The following is a 27,030-nucleotide window of genomic DNA, read 5'->3' as shown; positions in this document are numbered from 1 at the left end:
AATAGTTAAATCTAGTTGAGCTGAAAGAAAAATTAAAAATCCTGAGTTGCTCCTGAATCCACCTCCAGCATGCTGTAGTCTCTGCCACAATTATTCCTTCAACATCTTCTGTTGCTCCTGAATATCATGTTGTCTGTGCTGCTTTCAAGCAATCAATACTCAATTTCACACTGCTACACTTCAAATTTTGTATTTATCTCATGCTGCAAAATTTTTAGGGACTGTTACTCAAGGAAATCTTATACAACATATCTTCCCTTTCTTAGGTTCTTCCTTTTAGCTTCATTTAGAGTTCTGGGGCATGATTCAGTGAATAAATTATTTTTTTGCTGATTATATTGGCCCTTCAGTTAGGGCCTGAGAGCTCAAGTTAGATGCTAATCTTTCCAAATGCATACATGTGTGTGCATTTATAAAAGCAAAAGCTTAGGTAGCACATTAATAACCATGGAGATGGAAATCATCTGTTTATCCATACAGCGCACAGCAAATGAGGAAAGGTTACCCACAATCTCCTGAATGTGGTTATTTCTGGTATGGAAAAATGAGTTTCAGAGTATTGGGGTGGTCTTACTGAAGTGATTTATTTCTTTGCCTTCCTGGACAGACTGAGAGGAGTCTTGATGGGGCTTGCTCTTATAACTGTGAGACCCTGAGAGCAGGTTTAATGGCCTGGGCAGCCTCACCTGGGATCCCCACAGCCCCAGGAACCCATTTCAGCTCAGTCCTTGGCCCCTGGGCCCTGCCTGAGCTCTGGATCTGCTATTTCTGTACCTGGCCCTGGTGCTTGCTGCTCCTGAGCTGGGCAGTGAATTTTTACCCTGACCCTGTCCCAGTGGTCCTGTTCATCAGTCACTGACCTGCCCTGACCGTGGCTATCCTCACTAGAGCCAAGCTGCATATTGAATTCTGGGCTTGACCTGGGCTGGCCCCGTTACCATGAGCCTTTCTCATGATCTGGGCTCTCAGATGGCCCTGCCTGTCCTCCCCTGACCTGCTCAGAGCTGCCTGCAGGCAAAGCTTCAAGACCATTCTTACAACCAGCTAGTGATTTTCATGAACAACCTTGATATTTTACTGTTCTCACTCAGGTTGGAGTCAATGAAGTATTAATCATGAGGTATAAAGCAAAGTAAAACCCCAGCTTGGGCTGAGGTGACTGATATTGTCATTGCAGCCACAGAACAAAGTTAATTGCTGTTCACTGTTAGAGAAGATGCAAACAAGGTTTTCTTTCAAAAAAAGGTGTTTGCTCCCGACTCTAATTGACAAGAAACAGTGTGTTGATACAACTGAAGGCAGAAAGTGGGTAGGGTGCAAAACGACTGAGAAGGAAAGGTGAACAAAAAGAATGTCTTGGTTTTTTCTGTTGCTGATGGTTTGCATTATTAAATCATGTTCTGAGAATCCTTTTCTTAATTTCAGCGTGGCTTTGGAGGTTAAAGCGGAACACAGTTTATAGAAATGATTTCTGGGTTGAGATTTGAAGGTTGTTCACAGTGGGTATGGACATGTACAATGAAATTAAATTCACTGCAGGAGCACAAGGAGGTTGTTGCTTCCTCTCAGTGCCAAGGCTTCTTCATTTTAACTGCAATGATGACTTGATTTTGAAATATAAACATTAATTGAAAGCAAATTATTTTAATGGGCTTTTTTATAGCATTACAGTACAAGATCAAATATAGGTCAAATAAATATAGGTCAAATAGTTCTTGAAGTTCCTCTGGAATTGTATAGTAGTGACATAATCTGTGACAGAGTAATTGGATCTGAATCTGCTGCTGAGTGATCTTCCCTATAAATAAGTTTTTATTCAGATCTCAGGAGCTGAAATCAAGCCTTAGATAGCAGCGCTAGAGTTGCAGTAACATCAGCTGCCAGTTGCACTAACAAAGGTGAGACAAACTCTCCTATGTGAACTCTCCAGTTAATCTTTAAAGCAGTGTTAGGCAGCTGATGTGAACAAAGTTCTGATTTTCTAATTGTACCATTCTGCCAAAAACCTGGAAGTGTGAAGTGTTAGCAACTCAAAACTCTTGCCTGTTTTTGACTGAGAATGCCATATGACAGCACTCAAGTTTGCTATTTTTAACAACAATTATTCAGTGATTCTCAAAGCACTGATTACACTGGAATCCATAACATCTGCCAATGTGTAATATCCAAAACCAGCTGAGGATTTTCCCAGTCAGGTGACTTGAAATCACATCTTTAATAATGTCTTTATGCACTTAGTAATGACAAAAAGCAAAGGATCTCTGGTAGTTGAGAAGTGAAATGTGAGATAATACAAAGACACTGTAGTGTAAAACATGCTGATCTTTCTAGTAGTGCCTTAGTGTCTGAGGTAAACTAGTTAATTATCTTTGGAGTGGTGTTTGTATATTTATATTTGGGGATCATCACAGCATTACTACTGTGCATAAACAACAGTGATGTCTCCTAGAAATGAACACTCCTGATATTGGGCTGGAATGCTACAAAGTGTTTGTCCTGTAGCACAGAAAAGCAGACCTGGTTAAAAAAAAATCCTGGAGCATTACTGTTGTCTCTGTATATTTTTTAAATCATAAATTTAATTGCTTTCCTTGCTTGCACTTATGCTGCATGGACTGGAGATGAGTTTATTATTCTTGCTGTAGTTATAGAGCCAAGTCCTGCATTGGTGCTTTCTTGGGAACATTGTGGGCACAGGATTTGTTCTTTCTGCTGCAGCTGATGCTATATTATTAATATTATTTCAAATGCAAACTCTCCTACATAGCACCTGTCATCCAGACAACACCCCATAGCAATCTAGAGCTCTCTTGTCACACCATGTATTGTTTTGAGGGGGTTTAGCTCTTCTGGCTGCAGTGGAATGGTCTCTAATTAAGCTGGGCTCAGTAAACTATCTGCATAATATTTATGTATCTATAATGCAAACAACACTGGTGTGAGAGCCAGCATCTTGTTGAATTTTGCTGATTCCTCAGGCTGTAATGACAAAATCTGAATTGGACCATGACACTGTATTTGACTTTCTCTTGTAACTGGACTTAAAATGCCTTTTTTGGTTCTTTTGGTTGCCAATGTCTCCCAGGAGCTCAGACTGACCTTCCACAAGATGATCCTCATGGATTCTTTTCACTCCTTAAAACCAGATGCATTATACAGCTCAATTTGTAATGTGCTGCCTTTGATATTTCAGTGTCTTAAACCTGGAATCAGGATGGACATCTGCATCCCCAGGTACCAACCCCCTGCATGCAGCCACGCTGTGTAATCTCATCCTGCTCAGCTTTTCTGCTTGTGATGCTGTTTTTCTTGGAAATTGCATCTAGATAAGATTGGTCAGTCCTGTTGTGAAGCTGTATGAGATGAAAGCTACAGGAGGGATGGCTGCAGGCCACTGAACACACATTTCAGTCCTCTGAGTGTGCCAGCTGGAGCTCACAAGGACCACGCTGGGTTAGAGGAATGGCAATGAAATACCACTGGACGAGAGGCAGTGTTTTTATGGACGGTAATGTGTCTTATTGATGCAATACTAATGTAACTGTATATAACTTTAAAAGCCCTCGAGAAACCATGAATATATAATTCTGGAATAGGTTCAGTTTCTTTTGTGGAGATAATATACCAAGTACTGAGATTTTCAGACTACCCAGCCAGAGGCATGAGTAATTTTTGGAAAAGGCCTCTAATTATGTGGTGAAAAAAAAAAAATCAGATGCTCTTCATTATATGTCTGTAGGAAGGATCTGTTTAAACTGTTTGTGTTAGCTCTTGAAGCTGTAAAAGGAGTTGTGATCTTGTTTTTCTGTAGAAACACGCTTTGAAAAATATTCCCTGGCCATGCAATAGAACTGCAATCAGAGGACAGGAAATTCAGAGAATTCAAGTGACTTCTAAAATGTCATTCAAATCTGGAAATAACCATCTAGGTGTTTTTTATCTATCAGGTAATGCTTTTGTCAACCAACAATGTAAACTCTTCCTTTCACATAGATTCAGTAGCCTTCTGTTCCTTCTCTGAAGCTTTCCACTGGTTGTGACATCAGGCAGTAACTCTTTATGCTGGAGTGATTTTGTCAGGACATAGGACCTCTAAATCTTTCTTCTCATTGCTTTTAAAATCACATTCAGAATTTAAATTAACACATTTAATATTAGGTATAGCTGAAAAGTGCTCTGAAGACAGGACAGACAGAAGCAAAGCTCCTTCTGCAGCTGTGAGGTGGCTGTGGCAGTGTCTGAGTGCTGGACAGTGAGCAGAAAATACCCAGGGAGCTGTGAGGAGCTGTGGAACTGAGCCAACCCCTGACAAGGACAAAAGCCTTTTTATCCCTCTCATTGCTTAGTGCTGGTTTTGCTGAGGATGCACAGATCAGTAGGAGAGGAGGTGCCCAAGTTTCTGCTCTAACACTGTTCACTCTCCTGGACAGCTGGATGCCTTTGCAGAGCAACAGACCCATTCCATTTTTGATTTTTTGTATAGGAGTTTTTCATCTTTGACTATTAGTGAAACTGAACTTGGAAATGAGGGGAATGTGGTTGCAAAACTGTGCATACTGTTGTCTTTATTGAGTTCAGCACTGCTTGCAGCTGAGCTTCTTATCTGAGTTGCCTTATACAAGTTTTTTCCAGGCCTTTTTGCACACCTTCTTTTTTTTCTTAGCTAATAAAACACCCTGAATGGGGCAGTTAGAATAAGGGTAAAGGTAAATGGATCTTGCTGGCAGACATTTAATGAGTCAGGGAGGAGGAGGCCAGACAGAGCACACCTGATCAGAATGGTCTTGGCAGCATGGGTGAGGGCAGCATCCCATTTTGTCAGCATGAATGGAGCCCTGGAGCTGGAAGGTTAAAAATGTACCTGCCAGTCTCAAACTGCCCTTCTTTTGTAAGGGGCTAAAAATGTGCAGATGCCAGGGTGGAGGAATTAGAGTCCATCTGTGCTGCTCTCAGCAGCAGTTAGGGAATTGAAAGAGCAGCTGAAGATGTTTCCAAAGCAAGAAAGGGATCTCTGAATGTCTGTTTGCACATAAATGGACACAGCATGTGGTGGGCTGAAGCAGACTGCTCAGATCAACTCTACATTATTTGTGCAGGCTGCTGCTGTGAGCCAGAGGAAGAAAAGACTTGCAGCTATAACTTAAAGAAGCTGCTACCATAAATACAGCTGCAAGCATGTTGAGGTTTCTATCATCTATTTGGTTTTATTTATTAACTCAGTGTTTTGCACAAACATTTAATACTCTTGCATCACGTAGGGCTGTGTGTTTACTGTGTGAGTAATTGTGCATCTTGTTTTAGTTCTCTTGGTTTCTGAGAAGAGTCTGAAGAGGTTATTTCAGGACAGGCTAAGAGTACATCCATAAGAAATTGAGAGGGACTGGCAGCCCACAGAGGTGTAGGTTGTACTTTTTTAACTGTTATTGTGACTGTGTTTTACCTCTGTACATGGGCTTATAAAGTTTCTGGACATTCCTTTGATAAATGTAGGATGGAGAGAAGCTAGTCTAGCTTAAAGCTCCAGAAAAGACTTATGCCCATCTTTAGTATTAATTTGGTTTTTTTCATGCCTGGAAACTCAAGTATGTCATTTAGGAAAACTGTAAAGTCCTACTATAAAAGCAGCAATCTGATTCTAGTTTGATTAATCTTCTCTTTATTGGGTTTCTTCCTAAAACTGTGAGATTACTGCTTTGGTGCATGGAAAAGCACTGCACCTTTTCCTATATTACAAAACCATCATGACATATCAATTGTACAGCAAGGCTAATCCAAATGCCCTTGAAGCTGTTGGAATGTTTACCTTTGCTTCAACAGGCCTTTCTGTTTAGGGTGGTGTGATTTGGCTCAGACCTTTTCTAAAAGCAAAAACCACAAGATGTTCCAAAAGTAAGGTACTGGAGATGCTGACAGAAGCCTTACCCACCAACAGCCTCCCTCTTGTTAGTGTTTCAGATGGGTAGATTAAAGTGAGTAATTAACATGTATGAGCTTATTTACAAGCTGAAAAACTTTGCCTTGCTCAACAATGAATGAAACCTGTAAGGAAATGATCCTAGTTTTTGTGACAAATGTAAGGAACTAACTGGGTAAGGTTGTGTGCAATTCTGGCAGCTACCTTATGGTATCTCAGCTAACAAATTCCCTTTCATCCATTCAGCCAGAATGAGTTCCTTTGTGATACCTGACACTAGATTGTTATAATGAAACTCTGTAAAGCTGAAATTCAGGCTTGTTTTCGTGTATTGCTCAGATACTTGTAGGTTTTGGAGTTCTTTCGAAACAGCCTCATGTTTGTAAGGTTACATAAACCAGCAAGGTTTTGTACAAGTTAGAGGGAGGTGATTTCCTCAGTAAACAGGAAGGCATCTCTGGAGATGTGGGGTGGTATCATTGAAGTGCAAATCACCCTGATCTGTATTTCCCAGTTTCAGAGTGACTCTGTGGAGAGCAGTGTCCAGTGGAACAGGATGTCTGTGGCACCTTGTGTCTTGTGGCACCTCTGTCTGCTGGTGGAAGCTGGTTCCTGCTGAAACCAGCGAGTTTCCTCCAAGGAGTAATTGCACCTAATCAGCTGGAGAGATGGGTTTGTTCCCCCTCAGGCTCTTTTCTCCCTCTGCCAGCTGTACCCAGTGAAACTGCCTTCCTGTGCAGGCACATTCTTGTGATGCACCAAGCACTCCTTCAGCACCTTGCTGAAATATCCGCTCCGCACCAGTGAATGTGCCAGTATTATTCCCAAAGAGGTATTGGGCAACTGATTTCCAAAGACCTTGGCAGAATCTATAGAAAACTGGAGCTGATATCAGGCTGTGAATGGAGTTTTGCCTGACTCAGTTGTTTCATTTCCCAGCAGAGTCCCAAATGCAGGCTCTCTGCTTCGTGCCGTGCTACTTTTGACGAGCTTATACCTGTACCATGGCACAAAGCCATCTTTTGCAAGTTTTAGAAAAGAATGTTGCCTCTTGGATGAAGAAATAAGGAACAAGAAAAAAAAATAATTTGGCAAGTTTCAGTGAGGAATTTTTGTAAGGAAAAACCCTTGGAGGCAGCATAGTTGTCATATATGAGTCATCTGGAACACATAACATGAATTGGGTAGTAAAGTAGTCATCCCCATCTCAGAAAATTAAGTTAATTATTATTTCTAGATAATTAGAAAGAGTAGGGGAGAATGGATAGATGTTTAACAAGTTGACCTTCCAAAGTTCATGGGAGTAATTTCTCAGTACAGGCTGAAGATAAGATCAGAGGCTGTGAAACAAGTATGTCTCCAGAATAAATACAGCCTATAAAGAGTTTTAACACAGTCCAACAAATATGCTGAAACAGACTACTTGTTTTAGCTATTCCCATTTATACTAGGAAATAAATGCTTGTATATTGGAAAATATGCAAATTTTCTGTAGAAACTGCAATTCTGTAGGAAATTGTAACACCTCAGAGAGATGTGAAACTGAGAAACAATGATAAAGATGCAGAATGTCTGTACCACAGGCTGTGCCTAGGGAGGCACAGGGGTTGTTGGGGGTTTTGGCAAGAGCTGAGTGCTCTGAGGTGCACTCTGGCCCAGTGGTGCTGGAAGGTTTGGCCACTGCAGCAGAAGAGATGCCCATGCACAAAACATGCCTGAACAGAGCTTGGGTGTGTTCCAGGCTGTTCCATGGCTGAGGGGACTGACAGATGTCTCGGCCCAAAACGAACCCCCTGAGAGCTTGCAAATGTGAATTCATTCCTGGGGGATCATGTGCTACAACAAAAAATGAATCTGTATTGTAAATAACTACTAAAAATCACTTAGTCGATTGACTTAGAAAGATTAGCACATTTTAATGAGGGGCTCAGTACTTGTGAGCAGGCACAGGAAGGTGTGACACAGGTTGGTCGCCTGTAGCACAGCAAGATATCTGGATAATTTTTGTCCTAGAGCAGCCCTGTGGCTGAAGCACAGGCCAGGAGATATGTGCTCATTTCTTGCCTCTCTTATAGCAATTAATATGCTGACATTTAATTTCTGTATCTTTAAATGATTAAAAGTATCTGTTTGACAACCAGTCACGCCTGGATGTGAGTCAGATGGGACAGATTAACACCCTGTTAAGATTAGAGCTGTTCCTTATATTATATAACTCTCTTATTATTTTGTAAGAGGGTTTCTGCTATTACATGTCCATTTGTGTGCCACTTGGTTGTTTGATTGGATGTTTTTCTTTTTTGCTACACTTCTGTGTGTTTGAGGGGAATGGTGCAAGCTGAGTGCCCTCTCAGGATGCAGCTCAGTAATGACACTCCAGCTTTTATTGTGTTCCAAGACTAACAGCAGTTTGGTGACAGCTGGACAAGTTTGTTTACACTTTCCCAAATGTCAGAACAAGGAGAAGCCATCAAGGCTTTATACTGAATGCACGTCATTTGCAAAATATGAAAGCACTGCAAAGCTGAGTGGGGCTCACAGTCCTTTAGCAAGGCTTTATGGGAAACTAAAAATATAAGGCATTTTCTAAAATTGTGTTCTACTGTAATAGTTTGTATTAATAACACATTCAAAGGTGTAAAATTTCAGAAAAATTGGAGGTATGTATGGCAAGCCTGCATAATTCTATAAATAAGTACAACTTAAATTGCTTTCTGAAGTTACTTTTTTCTCATTCTGTCTTGACATCATTGACTAGCACAATAGCTGACCTCATGGTTGATATTTTTATTCACAGGCTGAGCTGAAGAGTTGAATGAAGTGTGATGTGTACTCAGGTACACCATGGTAGAGCATCAGGAGGGGTTAGCACTGCAGTGTGGGTGGCAGATACAGAAGCTTTGCTGTCCCAGGCCCAAGAGTCTTGTTTATGTTTCCCAGGCACAATAAGCATAGGGAGTCTTCTAGAACATTACCTGGGCATTACCTTTGTGCTGCTTTATATCCATTGTCCCCATTCCAGGTGAGGGAAAGGTTCATTACACTCCTGCTGGTGCCTGTACTTTGCCCCTTTCAGAATAACAGCCACTCCTGAGGCAACCCGAGGAGAGACTTTGCATAAGCACCCCATGAATGCTTTATTCAGGTGAAAGGATAAGCACAGATCAAGATCAGGCCATGGGATGGAGTGCAATGAGAGCTCTTTGAGCTTCCCTACTGTGTTTACCCAAGGGCTCCTCCCTCCTGAGGGACCAGGTGAGAACATGCTTTTACCCACACACATGCCCTTCAGTTATTTTGTTGAGGTTTCTTTGTGAACCAGGAGTATCCAGAAAGTCTCCAAGGTTTGCCACTTTGCTTTTTATCAGGCATGTGGCTGACTCCACTTGTTTGAAGAAAAATCTAGGCAATGCTTCTGTACTGTCCTATTACTTCACACTTTTGCACAATTCCTTTGTGTTTTCTCATGCTCTGGCTCAGGTCCAGGCAAGGAAGCTCAGCCAGAGTAGGGACAAGCCTGAACTTGAATCTAAGGTCAAGAGAAATAGTTCTGGGGAGCTGTCAGCTCAGGGCTAACTGGTGGTGAAGTGAATTAAGTGCTAGGAAAGGATGGAGGCCAAACCAGACAGTTGATGCATAAACCCATGGTTCATCTGTGCTCAGATTGCTGGATTACATGCTGCTGTTCTCATCTCAGCATTTGAGATGAGCATCTGGAGAAGATAAAGCAGGTTGATATAGGGTATGGAACAATTTCTGGTTTTGGAATAAGTCAGAAGACAGAGAAATAGAAATGTGTAAATAGGATGCTGTGAAGAGGGACCAGTTGTGTAACCTCCCTTTAGCACAAGTACTAGAGGCCACATGTGAAATTACTGGGGACCAGATGAAAACAGATGGAAGGAACTAGCAAGAGAACAAACCTCACCAGACTTGGGCCAGCTGGCTCAGCTGCACATACCTGGAGGCAGGGGAAGACAAAAGACAGTACATAATCACACACTTGTCCTGTTCCATCCTGTGGGTGACTGCCCCTGGCCACTGCTGAGGGTGGCACAGGAGGCTGGAGGGACCTTTGGGGTCCTTCTGGCCTGCCCTGTGCCTGTCCCAAGGGACAGTGCAGCTCCACGGGGCTCTGGTCACCCAGGGCAGCTCAGGCACACGTTCAGGCACGGGGAGCGGCAGCAGATGAGACAAGGGAAGAACTTTCTGTGCCACAGCTCTGATATCTGCAGTTATTCTGCAGCTCTGATCTGCAGTTATATCTGCAATTATTTATTGCTGACAGCCCTGAATGTTCCCCTTCAGGGTGGCAGGACTATAAAAAAGGGCTGTGGAAAATGCCCTGGGCAGAGCTCCCAGGGGCAGATACCAAAGATAGCCCAGGCTTTGGTCACCCTGGTGCCACATCATTGTGCCCTGGCAGGCACATCTCAGGCTGGGCTGATAAGCAGAGCCACTCAGGTACTTCTCTGCCTTGAGGTGAAGGGTCACTTCATATTACAATCATATTACAATCCCCAGGCTCTTTGGCAGAGGTTTTGCCTGATGATTCAAACTTAGCATTTTCACAATCAAAACAAATATTGACCAGGCAAGGAGAAACATCTCCTCCTTTTCATCTGTGCTTGGGACAACTCCTCTGTGGAAAAAATAAAAAATGCAGTTGGCCTGACAGCTGCCAGAAATGTGAGTGGATTAAAAATAAGTTATTTCTCATGATAAAATAATTGTTGACAAGGGTGTAAGATTAATCTAGAGTCTCTCAACTATACTCTAGAATAAGCTGCTTGAAAGACAAAAAATAAAGCACACTAAAAAAAAAAAAAAAAAGCCACCACAAAAACACCCAAACCAACCAAGCAACCAAAAATCCAGCAGAACAGTAACGATAGAACGTGAACTAAACTAATTCAAACAAAAATACACCTGCAACAGAAATGATAAGTTTTTTGTAGAGTAGCTGAGGATGAGAAACAAGGAAGATCTCTCTAGTGAAATTTCTTCAAAAAACAGAAGTACAACTCATGCAAGATCTTGGAGAAATTGGATTTTAATCTGGTGCAAGCTGAATATGTCTATTGACAGATGATTCAGCACTGCACACTTGTTTCACTGACCTATGTTCAGCTTTTTTTGTTCCTATGCAAAAAAAGGAGTGTCTATCAGTTAAACGTGGAATTACATAAATTGCAATGTATTTCTAAACCAAATGCTTTGGGGAATTAGTTACTGAATAGCTTCATTCTGCAGAAATCCTGCTCTTTCTTACCTGTAAATCCACTGTGCAAAATCTTTTCAGACCTCATAGTAAATATTTTTTATGTTCCTAAGACACAGAAATGACTCCAGAATATATGCATGTGTTTCAAAATAGGGCATTCTGTTTTACTGGAAGTAATAGCTCATTTCGTGTTCCAGCCACCTCAAGCTGGTCTAGAAACATCTGTCAATTACAGGTGAGAAACCCTGACCTCTGAAATCATTTTGTTACACTTCAATGCATTACTGTTATATTGTGACTAAGTGATAAGGTTGTCTTTGTGGAAGATACTGGTTCACTCAGGTTTATGCAGAAGAGAGACTTTAAATTTCACTCCTGCCAGTCAGTGTTGGAGCTGCTGTGAAGGGAAATTGGGGTTTAAGGAAATATCACTCCAAATGACCTTTAGTGTGCACGAAAGAACTCTTAAGGAGGAAGGACTTGCGTGCAAAAAGCACTTTGAACTTAGACCCAAAATTATGGCAGAAAGGAAATGTTGCAAGTCAGGAATATCAGATTGGCTAACCTGGATCTGAGCAGCTGTTATCTCTGAGAGAATCAGGTGCTTAAGGGGAAGATGAAAATAAACCCTGAGGGTAGGAAGCTGCAGGATAACTCTAGTCCACTCCTTTTCTAAATCTTGTGCTCTGCTACAGAAAATCTTATTTTTCTTTGACAAAATTGAACATGCTGGCTGGGTACCTCTGGGTGCCCTTAGCTTTATGTGTTTCAAAGGAATGCTACAAAATCCTTTATCTTGATTAAGTGATTCTTGGTAAAGTAGAAAAACTAAAGCTGGGTTAAAGAGCTGCAGAATGGCTTAAGCTGTGGCAAAGAAATGAATACAAGAGACTCCAAAGGCTTGCTGCAACCCTGTTTATGAAAGTTTGTGTTGCTGAGTTAAACAAGCTCATGCTCCTTTTCCACCTTTGAGTTACTCACTTGTATTTGGAAACTACAGCTTTGCCCTAAGGGAAAGCGTGTACAGAGAAGATGCTCAGTGCTCACAGTTCAGCTGTACCTACTACTTCCAGTTTTCTCCTCTGTTAGTTATTCCACTCAAGAAATTATGAACATTAACTTTTGAAGGATATTTTGTGCTTTGGGACATATGCACACACCATAGTATGCTAGAGCAGTTTATTAAATTAATCAGTTGCTAAATGCCCATGTAGACTAAAAGAACATAACTGACCAATGACTTTATGACTGTATGACTAAAGGCTGTATCTTCAAGTGATGCAGTGCTCCAGAACTCGTGTAAATATTTTGAATATATTGACATTTAGATAAGAGGAAAATTCCCAACCAGTTTAATGTGTAGCTTAATCTTTGACTAGGTTATGGATGCTGTTTGTTTGATATGAAAGTGTGTTTACTTTTCTCCAAAACATCAATGTTGAGCTCTGAGGGCGGAGCTGAGCTTTCCTCTGCCTGTGGCATTTGGGAATGAAGAATCTGCAAAGATCCACTCCTGGGAAACATGCATGGCTCTAGTCCCTGAGCCTAAGGACTGCACCTCTTTGCATCCTACTCATTTCTGAAAGGAAGCACCTCAGATTTGGCTATCACCCAGCCATCTGAGGAGGGAAACGGTGATCCTGGCCCATTCTCTGAGGAAATGCCTGCACAGCCACTTGGCACTCTACTACTCCTCTACACAGACATTCCACATGTAAACTACTCTAGCAAAATATCCACTGTTGGCCCCCAGAGTTGTACTGGGAATGTCTCTTTCAGGGTGTGTTTATGGGACTCTCTTGACCACTGTTCTTGCTGCCCAAGCCAGGACAGGCAGGCGGTGGGGAACGTCCCGGGGAGGCAGTGGCACTGGAGCACACACTGAGTGCTGTGCACAGGGCCTGCTGCAGAGCGGCCAAGGGCATGACTGAATGCAGACAGCAAAGCTCCACAGCCCTCCTGGGCAGTGTGGTTGATTGTCACCTCCCCAGGTTTATTTCCTAACAGCTGTTTTCACCATAAAGTGGTGGAAGTGGCTGATGCCCCTGGCCAGTGAAGGGTGGTGAAATCCTTTGGTTTCATCTCATTGCTTTGGGAAGACAACCCTCTCTGAACAGACAAGGAATGATTTCAAGGTAATTAATTGAAAGGAGGGAAAAGCAAAAATCACTGTCTTACAACAGTCCCAGCAAAATGTAAGGTTTTGCTTTTTTTACTTTCCTTAAACAATTTAGCAAGTTACTAAGACAAAACCATTTCAATCATTTATGTGACTGGGAGGTCAATGTCCCTGTGAACAACAAAAGGGTGCAGTGAACCTTTACTTGTCTTCCTTTGGACCCAGCTGCCTAAACAGTGCAAAAAGAGGTATGAACACATAACAGATATGGCCTTGGCAGGGACATGGGAAAGTTGGGAAATGTGGTCTGGGCCAAATCTTTCTTTAGAGGAAGCCATGTGAAAGCACAAACACATGTAGGAAGTCACAAGTTTAACTGAGAGCAGAACTGGGTCTCATACTTCCAGCATTGCCTGAGCTGCTTTTTCTGTCAGACCCAGCAATTGTCTGGGACTTCCCAGCCTTTTTTACCTCTGTCATTGAGCAGAGCAAGTCACATTTCTCAGACAGCCAACTGCTCTCTGAAGTGGTATGGCCACAACTTGCTGCTTCTGACTGGGGGCTGCCACAACATTTACATCATCTTGCTGATGTGGTCTGGGTTGTGGTGTTGGTGACAAATGCAGGTTTTCTTAGCTGAAGCAAAAAGAAACCTAGCAAACTGTCACAGTATTAATGTTAAACTAATAATTATCATTACAAATGTGGGTCCCAGTTTTGGTATCTAAGCTAACATATAACTCTAAGTGTAAGCTTTTCTGGGTGATAAAGCTGGAGAGGATTTAGACAGCAACAAAGTGCAGTGTTCTGCACAGAGACCATATGGAACCAAGATACTCCATCAGATTTTCCAACACTTGATTTTGTATTTTGTCTTAGATTAAATAATGTGCATTCTGTGTGTGATCATTGAATGGGACGCTTAATATTCTCTTAGCTATAAAACATGCAGAATTTTAGATTTCTGTTTTACCATAATTGAGAGAAACACCAAAGCATCAAAGCATTACAGTGGCCCATGGAGGATCACACTGGGAGTGCTCCTGTCATTATGAAAAACCAACAGAACATGAAGTTCTAATGAGTGAAACAATGTCGTTTGTCAGGATAATTTAGCAGTCTGGTACACCTTAAGGCTGGCTGGAGGGAAGGGTGGATGATGGAGAGGTGCTGTAGGAAAGGTTCTGCCATGAGCTGTCAGCAATGAATTCTGACACCACAGCTTGAGCTCCCCCAAATCAGGAGACAGCAGAATCAGGGCTACCCAACAGGTTTCATTAGCAGGAGATGGACAGGTAGAACTTACATAACCTGAGGTGAAAAGTCAATAAGTAACAAGGAAATTTCTTTCTAAGGAAATAGGGGTTGGTTCAGGTGCAATGTATTCCCCAGTACAATGTTATGGCTTTGTCCGTAAATGTGTGCACCACCAAAAGGCCTTTGTCAGTTCAGGAAAAAAATAGAAGTGAATTGCATGAGTTTGTAGGTCAAGGGCTGGCTGCAAGGCCAACTACAGATTGCTCAATTACTTCTTCTTCTAGAAAGTTTATCCAAAGTGTTGGGCTGAATCATTTGTTTGAGGTCAAGGTACACAAGGAGAAAAAGTTACTTTGATATATGTCTATTCTGTGTGATGTGTTTCTTGGGATATCAAGATAGGGATATCAAAAGGGATATCAGAAAAGAAGCTCCCAAATTGCTAGGTTCAATGGTCTTACTGTACAAACAAAGGGCAGTGGGTTATTGTACATGAACGTTTTCCTGTAAAGAACTGTACTGTGTACAAAACTAGGATAGAGCTTGTGCTTCTGGAAAGCCATCCTGGCTTTATTTGCAAAGGTAATACAGATTCTAGTTTTATAAATTCTAGTAGAAAATGGATAGGATCTCCTCTTTTTTACAAGAGAGAACAACATTATTTCTGAAGATTTGCACACACAAGAAGTATTCCTTATTTTCCTTAGTACAAAGCCAAAGCATCATATATGGTTTTGTCTTGTATCTATGGTATCAGCAAGTATGGGCTTGAACATCTTTGTTCTACAATGTTTGACATGCAACACTGCAATGTATTGAAGACAGATTTGAAAAACCTAGTAACAGGGCAATCTTAAATCACCTAAGCAAACAAATGCCTTATTTTCTCTGAAAGCTTAATTTTTCCATGGCTGACATGGACACATTGGTTACATGCCAATAAATGTCTGAATAATGCATATAAAAGCCTTTCCTGTCAAAAAATCAGTATGAGTTATTTAAGAGCTCTGTGCAAATGCTACCTTGGATTAAGGCCCAGGAAACTGGAAAGAGCCCTTAGCCCTCTCCTCCCACCCTCTCCAGTCTGACAGCATTTACTGAGTCAGATTTTACAAAGGATTGACTGGTAACTAAACTTTGAGTGAAGCAATTGCCTCACATTTATTAAAACAACTTATTCTGGTGGAATTAAAATAGAGTTTTATATTAAGTATTCTGCTCTGATGGGAGTCATGACAGCAGAGAAATCCTTCTCAAGAACTGCTTTTATCTTTTAGATCACATGAATGAAAGTATGCACTTTAACTGTATCAGCAGCCCTATTTCCTGGAAATTGTGGTTTCCAAACAGATGGCCTCAGAGATAAATGTGTGCTTCATTTACTACTTGAACCGAACACTTTGGGATAAAGGTATTTCATTTGTGAAGGGCATTTTAAATTTAGCAAGCCAGATCAATTATTCCCTGAATTGATAAGATACCTAGGATGGAACCCCTGGTGGGTTCTGGGGTTTATGCAAGCAGTTTGACTCATTTTATTGCTACTGTGCAAAAGGCTTATAACACTTCATCTCACTGAAGAAAAAAAACCCCACAAACTGAAATCAATCTTTTCAGACCCACTGTGTATCTGTGTGGTCCTGAGGGTTAAAAATGGAAAATTTGTTCAGTGCAGGACTTCTACCAGGCATGGTTCCTGTAATCCTGCTTTTGCTGTAGTCACATTAGTCAGCTGAACATTACTAAGGAAGTTTCTCTGCATTCATTCAGGAGCTGGGAAGAGAAATATTCCTGCTGAGTCATGCTTATTACTGTTTTCCTTGCTCCACCTCCAGTCCCTTTGGCTCCTCCTCTCCTCTCTTGCTGCTGGTTGCCTACTATATTTAAACAGCTGTCTTGGAGCAGAGAGAGGATTCCAGGCTTGTAGTTTGGTTGGCTCTCCTGAGTGTACAATCACTCTCACAAAGATCCCACCTCTCATCAGACCTGCTGCTAAAGGTAAGAAGGCTCCAAATAAGTACAGAGAGCTCTGTCTGGTGTACCCTAACATCAGTTTCTGACTGTCGCAGGGGTGTTTTTAGAAAGGTGTTATTACATACCACAAAGTTGATTTTTTTTCCACATAGTTTTAATTGTGTTTGGGGGGTAACTGGCCTGACATGCAAGAGTGATGCTGTGAGGAGAGAACAGCTTCTGAAACTTGTAGGGAAGTATAAAATGTAAAAGCTGTCAAGATCTCTGCCTTTTTTTTTTAAAGTACTAATTAGTTAAATATTAACCTCGTGAGACAAGTGAGTTGATGAGGAAATTAGGCTGAAGAAAACTATTGTTGCATCTCTGTTAGAATTGTTTAAAACTGAGTTTTGTGGTACCTTTTTAAACTGCCCCAGTGTTTATACCCCAACTGCATTGCTCTCTTGAGCTCTCCCCATGTGCTGTTCAGGCCACACTTGGTGATTCTTCCTTTAGCAAAATCTCATGGCTGTTACAGGGAGAGCTATCTGCACATGGCTGATGTAACCTGGCTTTGTATTTCTCCAAGGATCACAGAGTGCCCTTGTCTTGCTAAACGTGCCTTTGCTTTTTCATGTGCTGCCTTAAAACCTGTTTCAGGCTGGCAGCCTGGAGCTGGTGCGAGCCACACTGACCGAGTTTGTGAGCTCCAGTCCCTCTGGACGCGAGGGAAGGTATGCAGAGCCTGGCCCAGAGTGAGCTGGGAGCCTTGCAGCCAGAAACAATTATGTAACATCACACAGACACTGGAATGCTTTGGAAGCAGCAAGAAGCCAAGTTGTGAAACTTGCTGCATTCTCCCAAATGAGGAGAAGGAAAGGGACATTCATTTAAAGTAGGAAGCTCAAAGCAGGAGCCAAACTCAGTGTCACTAAGCTAAGTGTGAGTGCCCAGCAGACTACACTACATAAAAGGAGGGTGAGAAGAGCACTCTTAAGTTTCTTGCTGTCTCAGGCTCTTTCATGGTGCTAACTAGTTCAGATTAGATTGGCAGTGAACTTCAATGTCCTGCTGCTTTGCAATGGCCTCTGCAAGAACAGGCTTTCCTCTACGCTGTATTAGCTGCCCAGGTTTTGAGGTAATGGAGTCTAAGACTGAAAAAAAAATATGTAATTAAGTAATTAAAATAATCCACCTTAACATCTAATGGGAGGAAAGATGAATGTTTGGCCCAAAACTAAAATGCCTGAGGCGCTCTGAGTTTTACCCCCACAAGTCAAACCTTTAGCCAACAGGATGGGAATAGCTATAAACAGGTTCAGCACCTGATTCACTTTCTACTTAAAAATAAGAGTTAATAATTATGAATTATAGAGATGGCAGCTATAGGATGTGAAAGAGACTAGCCCAAATTTCATCAAACTAACAATTATGCTCCTCCAGCTATTAAAGTTTGGTTTAATTGCAGAAAATGCTCCTCTTTCATGTGCCAGGAGGTGCAGAAAGCAGGGGGAGGGTGGCAGCAGGAGTTATCAGTGAGCGGCTGCTGCTCTGTGCTTTATCAGGGTGGAGAGGGGTGGCACGGTGCAATGGCCAGGAGCCAAGGCAACCTTCCTCTAAAGCAAACAGCACTGCCAGCCTGTCCTCTCCTGCCTTGTGCCTTTTTTGTCCCCTTCAGGCTCCCCCAGAAACGTGCTGGCAGCCAGCAGTGTGAGGCTGTGCTCATGCCTTACAAACAGCCTGGCAGCTCTTTCTCTGTGTGTGTGCCTCTGCTGCTGCCCTGCAACTGCTGCCCTGTGCTCTGCTGGGCTGGTCAGAGTCCTTGTTCCAGCTAAAATCCCATGGATGTGCATGCAGCTTTCCCAGGCATGCTGCTGCAGGGAGCTGTGGAGCAGAAACCTGCAAGATTGCTCCCAGAGGTGTTGCTTCCCTCTTCCAGGCTCCCAGGAGCTTCACAGAAATAGGATGTGTACTCTGTGTTGGGAAAAATTAATAAGAACTTCTCTTCTTGTGTAATGCAGTGATGGAGAGGGGGTTATTTGTTATCATGGAGAAGAAACTTCTGCTGACCTGCAGGTCAGGATGCTGCAGTTCAGTGGCTGGAGGGGAACACCTGACTGGTCACACCAGTGTCCTGTTCCTTTGGTGTCTCTGGCAGTCCCAGCTGCTGGTGCTGAATTCTGCTAATTTCAGTTCTGGAGCTTTGTGGGAAGGAATTATTTGGGGGAATTTACACCACAGTCTGCTAAAGGAGGTGCAGGTTTTGGTTTATGTGGCAGAACCTACCCAAAAAGCTGGGGAGATCCTTGGGTGGTTGGGCTGTGCTCCCACAGCATCCAGGGCTTGTGGGGAGGCCTCAAGGGGAGCTCATCTTCTCTAGTAAATACAACTACCTTTGAGTCTCATTTAAATTGGGAACATAAGTTTCGTTGAGATCCAACTCTTTTCAAAGCTAGATGCTTCAAATTACTTAAATTAGATAGCACAACTACAATGTCTTTTAAGTGGTTCATGCCCTGTCAGGCAAAATGCATAACAGTCTTAGACTAATGCTGAGTTAAGTGGTAACAGGCAGCCAGTAAGTGTCACTAAACTGTCATCCAAACATTTGGCTAAGGCTGCAAGTTTTGAATTAATTTTATGATGAACCCAGTTATGTTGGAATGGAGCTGTTGGGCCCAGCCATGGCTGTACATTGCTGTGCATGAGAGCTGTCACATCCCTGCAAGCAAATGCACCCACAGCACTCCTGCTGAAGCCTGGAATCTGTGAGTTGTGGACTCGCTGGTGGTTTCCTGGCTGCCCAGTCAGTCAGCAGTGCTGTGCTGTGCTGGAGCTGCTGTGATGTAAATGTCAGCCTCAAAGAGGGGCATTACACTGCAGGAAAACATTTGCTGCAATACCTGTGTCAAAGGCAGTGATGTGCCAGGACTTATGGCAGTGTCTGGTGCACTTGCCAAAGATCTGCACTTGGAAAGGGTGTGGAGAGTGTGCCCTACTGGACAAAGTTGTGCTATTCCATGGATTTTGCTTAGCTTTCCAAAATGACAATAAGGGTTTTATAAAAGAAAATATTTTCTGTAGAATAACTTTAAAGCTTATGCTGATTTTCAGAAACCTCACATTTATTGTGGTAAAAATAACTTCTCTAGGTTAGTGACAGTAGAGTTGAATTCCATGGAAAACTAAAGTCATTGTTTGACGTGGTAGGATTCCTGCAGGAATGGCAGAAACATTCACTGTTCACTGGATGTTTACATAATTCTTAGATTAGTTTTGTAGATTCCACTCTAATGACACCTTAGTCTCCAAGATAATTATGATGCATATTTTGTTCAAAGACTTGTTATTTACTTGTTCAGACCTAGAACTCTCCATTTTCTGGAAAGTTGAGAAAGGAGGTTCCAGAACTGAACTTCTCAAAAAAACATATAGTGATAGAATGGTACCTATTTGAAAATACAACCAGGAGATTTCCAGCCTTTGGGCAAAAGTCTTGTCAGGTTTATTTCACTTATCAGTAAATGCACAAGTTACTTTAAAAAGTGTTTGTGATAATGATACCATTTTCTACAGAGTATGGTCAGAAGTGAAGTTTTTATTAACACGGTGCAACACTGCATTTAATGTACTCAGAGGGTTGCTGAAATTGCCAGTTTTCCTGGCGTAATGGAATTCATGTCTGAAAAAGAAAGATAACTGTTCTGTCCCCCTTTTGTGGTGCATGATCAGAAAATCCTCCTTTGATTTTGGGGTCAGCAGGAGAAAAAGATAAGAAGGTCTGTCCTGAGTGTGGAAGTGTAAGTGACAGTCTGCAATGCAAGGGTAATAATACTTTAGATTAGCCTCAGTTTGTGGGCTGGAGAAAATCCTGTGGGGTTTTTCTTGTTTGTTTGCTTGTGGTTTTTTGTCAAAAAATGAAAATAATTCAAAACATATTTATTTCAGCAGGTGGATTCCAGAGCATAAATGCTTCCAGATGGGAAGATGTGTCCATTAGTGACCAGGCCCTCAAACAGGAGTGGGCTCAAGACAATTCCTGTTGTGATCATAGGTGAGTCCTCTCCTGCCAGCACTGCTGGGCTCTCCTGTGCTGTTGTTGCTTTGGACTCGCTACCTTTAATTCTGTTCCACTTCCACATGTTCTCACTCAAAGCAGAAATGCCTGACTGCTGTTTCTGCATCCTTTCCAGACAGCCAGACTTCCTGTAACACTGAGAGACCTCTCAGAGTTGTGAGAAGTAAGGAACAAGATATTTTACAAATTATAACACATACCTATTTTTAATGGCGAAATTGGTAACCTTTTGAGCATCAGTTCATCTCAGCCTGCTTTTTGTCTGTTGGACATTTAGAAAGATTTGAAACCTTTTCAGTACAGATAGGTAATCAGCTTGCTGGGATTATCTGTAGTGCTTGAATTGAAGGTAGGGTTGTGTGACCTTTTCCACCAATTTGTCTGTTTAGAAAGTACTCCAGATGCTGTTAAGCTTTCTTGAATTTTTTCACAGATTTCCTTTAAAACATGAGTGAGCTACACTGATTTTGTACAGATTTAATAGACTGATAAAATGCAGTTTTAAAACCAGCTTAAAACCAGTTTAAAAACCCAGGTTGTATAATAACTGTCTTCAACTAACTTCAAGAGGGAACTTGCAGTGTGAGGTGATTCTTGAGCAAAGTAATGATGTCAGAGCCTTCCCCTGTGACCAGCCATGAGCTGTGGAGGTGCTGGACCTTGCTCCTCTGAGCATCCCGTGCCTTGCAGAGCTGGCTTCCCTCCTTATCTGGCACTGAATTCAAACCCCCGAGGCAGCTGCTCCAAAGTCAGAGCCCTGCATCCATCACCCCTAATCTGTGCTAACGGCAGCTCTGACAAGGACACTACTGCCAGCACGTTCTTATCTGAGAATGCCTTTGTGCTGCTCATTGTAAAGGTCTCTAGGTGGGAAGGAGGATAATTTGATGCCTCCCTAGTGCACCTGTACAGGGAGCCAGGGTGGAGGTGCCCCTGAAGCCTCAGAAGCAGCCCTGTGAAGAGCTGCACTCTGAGGAGGCTGTGGGGCTGAAGCAGCCCAGATGTTGCCCTGCAGCTGGATAACACTGCATGAAGGCTCCAGCCACTTCCCCAGGCCCTGCTCCTGAAGGCACTGTGCTGCCTCAGCTCTGCTGGCAGCCTCATGGAAGCAGTTGCATTTTAAAATATCTTGAGCCCCAGATGTTCTTGTGATCATCCATGTCAAACTTAGACGTGGCTCAGAATAAATCCTCTGAGTGTTGAGCACTCAGGTGGTGAAGTTTGGCTTAGGTACCTCCTTGTACTTCCTAAAGCAAAGTGGTGACCTGAAATTGGTTATATTTTACTATAGCTGCAGTTTAGTTTGTTTTTAGTGTCTGCTGCTGTTGGTTTTGGCTAACTTTCCTGCAAGTGGAATATTCCAAACACTGACCTGAAGCTGCTGGCTTGTGTCAGCACAGCAGCCTTTGTCCCCAGCTGTGACATGGGCTGCCCCTCACATAGCTCACTGTTGGCTTTACAGCCATGACCTCACTTTTTTGGAATCCTCAAGGATCAGCCTTTGCTCCAGCCACCCTTGAGCGCTGGCACTGTGTCAAGAGGCTGCTGTCACTTGGGCTCTCTCCCCTCCTCGTCACTGCACTGTCGTGGATTTTGGGCAGCCAGACAGGCTGGCAGTGACACAGACACTGTAAAATATTGAACATGCTGGAGAACAGCCATGTGCAAACTTTCCACAGGCTTCTCTCACTGGGCTTTGGAGTCACACTGATCTAGTTTTTCCCCTGGCTGTTGGGTGGTCAGCAAAGGGGTTCAGCCATCCAGCAACCTGTTCAGTGCTGTGTTCTGTGGGCTTGTCTTGGCATGGCAGAGAGACTTTCCTTAACACACTGCAGTACCACAGTAGGGCTGCTTCCCATTTGAAAGTGTCCTCAAGACCCATTAGTCAAAGCTGTATTGCCAAATACTCTTAAAAGATGGAATTTCCTGCTGAGAACAACTGGCTTCCCTTCACTTCAATAATCACCATCTTTTCTGGATCTTGTATCCTGTGCACAGTGAACTACTCCGCACTGGTGTGAAATGTGCTTCCAGGAGAGCTGAGGCCCCTGGTCAGCCCATGATCAGCTTCTAGACCACTAATTTTAGAGAAATAACTCCATTCATCACTATGCTAGAGACTTCAAGCTTCAGGTGAGGGCAGCCTGTGACTTATTTAACCCTGTGTGTTTTCAGCAAGTTCTAAGGACCTTGCAATGCAAATAGAAGCAAGTGAAGTGAAGGGTAAAATAAAGTGTCGTCCCCAACTCCATCCAATAATTGCATTCTGGAACAGGAAACCCCTGTATCCATAGCAGTGTCATGTCTTTTGAATTGGTCTGCATATTAGAAACACTTCTCAAAGAACTGCTCTATCTCCAGAAGTCTAAACTCTTCTCAATTGTTTTTTTCAGGGAATGGACCTTCAGGAATCTGTCTCTCATATTTGCTGTCAGGTTACACCCCTTACTTCAAAAGACATTCTGTTCATCCTCACCCTATTCTTCAAAGAAAACTGGAAGAGGCACCAGAAGTCTCTGTTTTGGACCAGGTGTGTGTAAAGATAAACGATGACATCCCAGCAAAGCATCCCAGGGGTGTATCATGGGTGATTACCTTGTTTGGATTTTCAAAGGACACAGACAGAATGAGCCTTAAGCACATTACAAAGCATTTTGCTTTGTAATCCAGACCTCCCTTGTCTGCAATGCCAGCATTGCTGCCAAGATCCTGGAGGCAGCCCTTGGGCAGGAACAGGTCTGTGTGCCAGTAAATGAGCTGCCCAAGCCCACTGCTCAGAGCTGCTGGAGTGACAAGCAGTAAAAATGGAATGGAAGCAGTTTGCTGCCTGGCACTACATGCCCTTTGAGCATCTGCTCCTTCTCTCTGCAGGATCTGGAGTATCTGTCTGAAGGCTTGGAGGGACGATCCCACAGCCCTGTGGCTCTCCTGTTTGACACCCTGCAGCGGCCAGACACCGACTTTGATGGGACAGCAGAATCTGTGCTCAGCTGGTGGCATGAGCCTGACAGAGCCATCCCCCACCTGGTCCTGGGCAGAAACGCTCCTGGAGGGGCCTGGCATGTAAGTGAATTGGAGCTAGCTGGGGTCTGTGTGTTGTGTAATGGCCAGATGTGCTGACTGGAGAGAGAAAAACCCCTCTAAAATCCCAGTCAGCTGTGTTACATCTTATATAGAGACAAGTGAAAGTTTAAAAGGAAAACAAGCCTTTATATTCCCCATTTCATGTTCTTTTTGGAGAGCATGGATGGTTTTATCCATGACAGCAAATCAGAGGAGATTACTGATTTCATCATTTGTGCCATATTGGAACATGGAAAAGCTGCCTTTCACTTTTTACATTAAAAAATTAAAGTCATTTTGTTTTGTTTCTTGTTCCAGTCTATAGAGGGCTCTATGTTTACCCTGAGCAAAGGGGAATGGATGGGACTCCCAGATCTCCCCTTCAAAGAATGGTTAAAGCAAAAGAAAAGGTGAGACATGCATGTGTGATCATCTGCAAACATCTGGAGATTTTTAGAGAACCTGGAATGGACTTCTTGAATGTAGCTACCCATCTGTTATGGATGATTTTAGTGAGAGAAAGAACACTCTCCTGTACCCCAAAGCCAGTCCATTTTATACTGAGTGATTCAGATAAAGTTGCAGTGCTGCTTGGAATGTGTCCTTCTCCATACCCACTGGGGAGATGAATCTGTGACCAAGAGTTCTGAGTAAAGCTTGAAATCATGGTCACCCGGCTTCTGTGCTGCCCCTGATGACAAGCACAATCAGTCCTGCTGCTGTGCATTCTCTGAGGTGCTGCTTCTCTTTACATGAGTCGCAATTAATCTTAAGAAGTCCAGGTGTTAAAAATGGACTGGAAGCAAGATATTAGAGGAAGGCTTAAATAACCAGCCATGTTCTTGGGGTTGGGATTAATGCTACAGAAAGCTGCCTGTGTCCAACAGCTTCTGGACCTGACTGTTAGCTCTCTGTGTCAGGAATAACTTTGCTGAAGTCAGGGAAACTAGATCAGTCTTCTCTGTAGTGCCAGGGTAGATGGCTCTAGGATACATTGAGTGCAAGAGGGGACAAATTCCAGTCTCTTACTTAACTGCTGCTTGACCTTTGTTTGTCCTTTATTACAGAGGCCTCAAAAACAATAGAGCCACAGCAGAAGACATTGCTCAATATTACCAACACTATGTGGTGAAGAAAGGACTGCAGAAGAATTTCAGATGTGGCACTGTTGTGACCTCTGTGAGGAAAGTGAGTGCAGAGAGCATCTCCAACCACACCCAGAAAGATCTGCAGGAGGATAGGGACTCAATCTGGAGCTCTAATGAAAAAAGTGCAGAGGTCTTTCAGGTGGATGGATTTTTCAAAACTATGGAAGGTGTTAAAGAGCCCTTCTCCATCTATGCAGAAAATGTGGTCCTGGCTACAGGAACATATGACAATCCTACCTGGCTCGGGGTCAAGGGAGAAAACCTTTCCTATGTCCACCACCAGCTGTCTGCCCTTGAGGAAGCAGTGAAGAATAACAGTGTTGGCATCATGACAGATCCAGTCTTGATTGTAGGTGCTGGTCTGACAGCTGCTGATGCCATTCTCTTTGCTCACCATTGCAATATTCCAGTAATCCACGTTTTTCGGAGGCGAGTCACTGATCCTGGCCTTATTTTTAACCAGCTCCCCAAAACAATGTACCCTGAATACCACAAGGTCCACCAGATGATGAAAGAACAGACAGCTGCCTGTGCAGGGCCCTATGAGCACTACATCAGCCTCCCTGAACATCACGTGCTCTCCTTTGGCAAGGACAAGAAATGCATCTTTCAAGACAAGAACGGCTGTCAGAAAGCTTATAAAATTTCCATGGCTCTTGTTCTAACTGGCTCAAACCCCAACCTCTCCTTTCTGCCAAATAATGGCACTGACTTGGCCCTGGACAGTGAGCAGCCAGTGAATCCCAAGAGGAATCCCATAGATGTTGATCCCTTCACCTATGAATGCACTCAGGAGAAAGGGCTCTATGCCCTGGGGCCTCTGGCAGGAGATAACTTTGTGCGCTTTGTGCAGGGAGGGGCTCTGGCTGCTGCCAGCTCTCTGCTAAAGAAAGCCAACAAAAATCCCCCCTAACAAAAATCCCCATCCCTGTTCATCCTCTGTGAGGGTGGGTTAGAGCTCCTTCCATCAAATCATCTGATCTGGGTGTCCTCAATTCTAAAGGCCATTCCTGGTATTCTTCAAGGTTATATGGAGAGTTAGTAAGTTCCTGCTGAGTTATTTGAGAAGATTAAGTGACCAAATACAGGGTGGGTTCCACACACAGCAGTATTTTCAGTTCCTGGGAATTCAGCTCCTTTTCTGCACACCTGTGCATGGTTACTGAAGTTTGTGCCTGGAAAAGCAAGGGCAAGACAGGAATTGCTCTTCTATCTAAAACCCTCCAGGTGACCGGAAATTGGATTGAGGAATCAATGTTAATTATTTTCAGATAGCAGGCCCACAACACTGTGTCTGTTGGTGTCTTACAGTGTTTTGTCATGAACCAAAGTAAACTGACCTGGTTTTATGTGCTCCTGTGGTTTGGCTGTATGTCCCTGCTAGGCCAGAAATCTCTGCCAGGTGCTGCAGGTACCTATGGCACATGGGGAGTACTCTGCCAGTAAAAACTGACATACAAGCACTCAAAACTGGATTGTCTCACTGACACCAGCAACAAGGAATATATGATTCTTTTAACAAATCAAGAGATTCCTGTGATGGGTTCTTCTCCTTCCTGAGAAGAAATGGTATTGATTTGCAGATAATTGGTTTGCTATCTTGCAGCTTCCTGCCTTCTAAATCCTAAACCTGTGGTAGCCAAACTCTTGGCAGCTGCTGTAGAGACAGGCAGAACTAAAGGGGAGCTGCAGGTCTATCCTGGAATGCCTACATACTGTATGGGGCTCCTCCTGCATAGAGGACTCTGGAAAGGTGCAATATGTTATATACTGGGTGAATTACTAATGTATTATGCTTTTTTAAAAAAAAATATTATTTGTATAAGAGGGGAAATGGCACAGTCACTTTTTGGTAGCTTTATGCTATATATATAAAACTTTTTATACTGTTTTTCTAAAAGATTTTTATTGGCAGAATATTTTGTTACAGTCTTTCAGTCTGTTCTGAATCAGCTGGGGTGGATGGCAATGATGCCTAATGTTGTAAGCAGCATTCTCAACAGACCTACAGAGGCTTTAATACCTCTCACAGGAAAAATTTCAGTCATAGCTAATTTAATTTGGTGTAAAAACAGACTCTGCTCCCTGTGCTGCACTGAAACTCACTGACATCAAAAGGCCCTGAAAAACTGACTGGGACAAGACATCTGTAAATGAATTGGCCTGGAGTTGGGATGTGAGAGGGGCTTGTCTGTGAATTACTGTATCACTTGAATAATTTTTCTGACTGACTACTCTTGTATGAAACTTTTCAATAAAGTGATTTCAGACTTA

General features: G+C 42.9%; 1 protein-coding gene across 3 annotated transcripts; it reads left to right on the top strand.

Annotated features, from left to right (window-relative positions):
• The first annotated feature begins 487 nt into the window (after nt 1-487).
• OSGIN1 (oxidative stress induced growth inhibitor 1) lies at nt 488-27,030 on the top strand. Of its 3 annotated transcripts, none has more exons than XM_064723471.1 (6): nt 488-534; nt 20,416-20,521; nt 22,939-23,075; nt 23,417-23,608; nt 23,927-24,018; nt 24,676-27,024. In XM_064723471.1, the coding sequence occupies exons 2-6, from the start codon at nt 20,437-20,439 to the stop codon at nt 25,667-25,669; spliced, it is 1,500 nt and encodes a 499-aa protein (XP_064579541.1). In that variant the 5' UTR covers nt 488-534; nt 20,416-20,436; the 3' UTR covers nt 25,670-27,024. The 3 variants fall into 3 exon arrangements, with proteins under 3 accessions (XP_064579541.1, XP_064579543.1, XP_064579540.1); XM_064723473.1 differs by lacking the exon at nt 488-534 and adding an exon at nt 16,360-16,512 and having other exon boundaries at nt 24,676-27,030; XM_064723470.1 differs by lacking the exon at nt 488-534 and adding an exon at nt 16,386-16,512 and having other exon boundaries at nt 20,419-20,521.

This window comes from Zonotrichia leucophrys, chromosome 11 (genome assembly GCF_028769735.1).
Source record: "Zonotrichia leucophrys gambelii isolate GWCS_2022_RI chromosome 11, RI_Zleu_2.0, whole genome shotgun sequence".
Lineage (NCBI taxonomy): Eukaryota > Metazoa > Chordata > Aves > Passeriformes > Passerellidae > Zonotrichia > Zonotrichia leucophrys.
This window is presented reverse-complemented; position numbering and strand designations above follow the sequence as displayed.

Coding starts and splice junctions, on each gene's coding strand:
- OSGIN1 (XM_064723473.1), top strand. CDS start 20,437: ATGCTTCCAGATGGGAAGATGTGTCCATTAGTGACCAGGCCCTCAAAC. Junction 23,076..23,416: donor AAGTCTCTGTTTTGGACCAG/GTGTGTGTAAAG, acceptor TTCTCTCTGCAG/GATCTGGAGTATCTGTCTGA. Junction 24,019..24,675: donor TGGTTAAAGCAAAAGAAAAG/GTGAGACATGCA, acceptor CCTTTATTACAG/AGGCCTCAAAAACAATAGAG.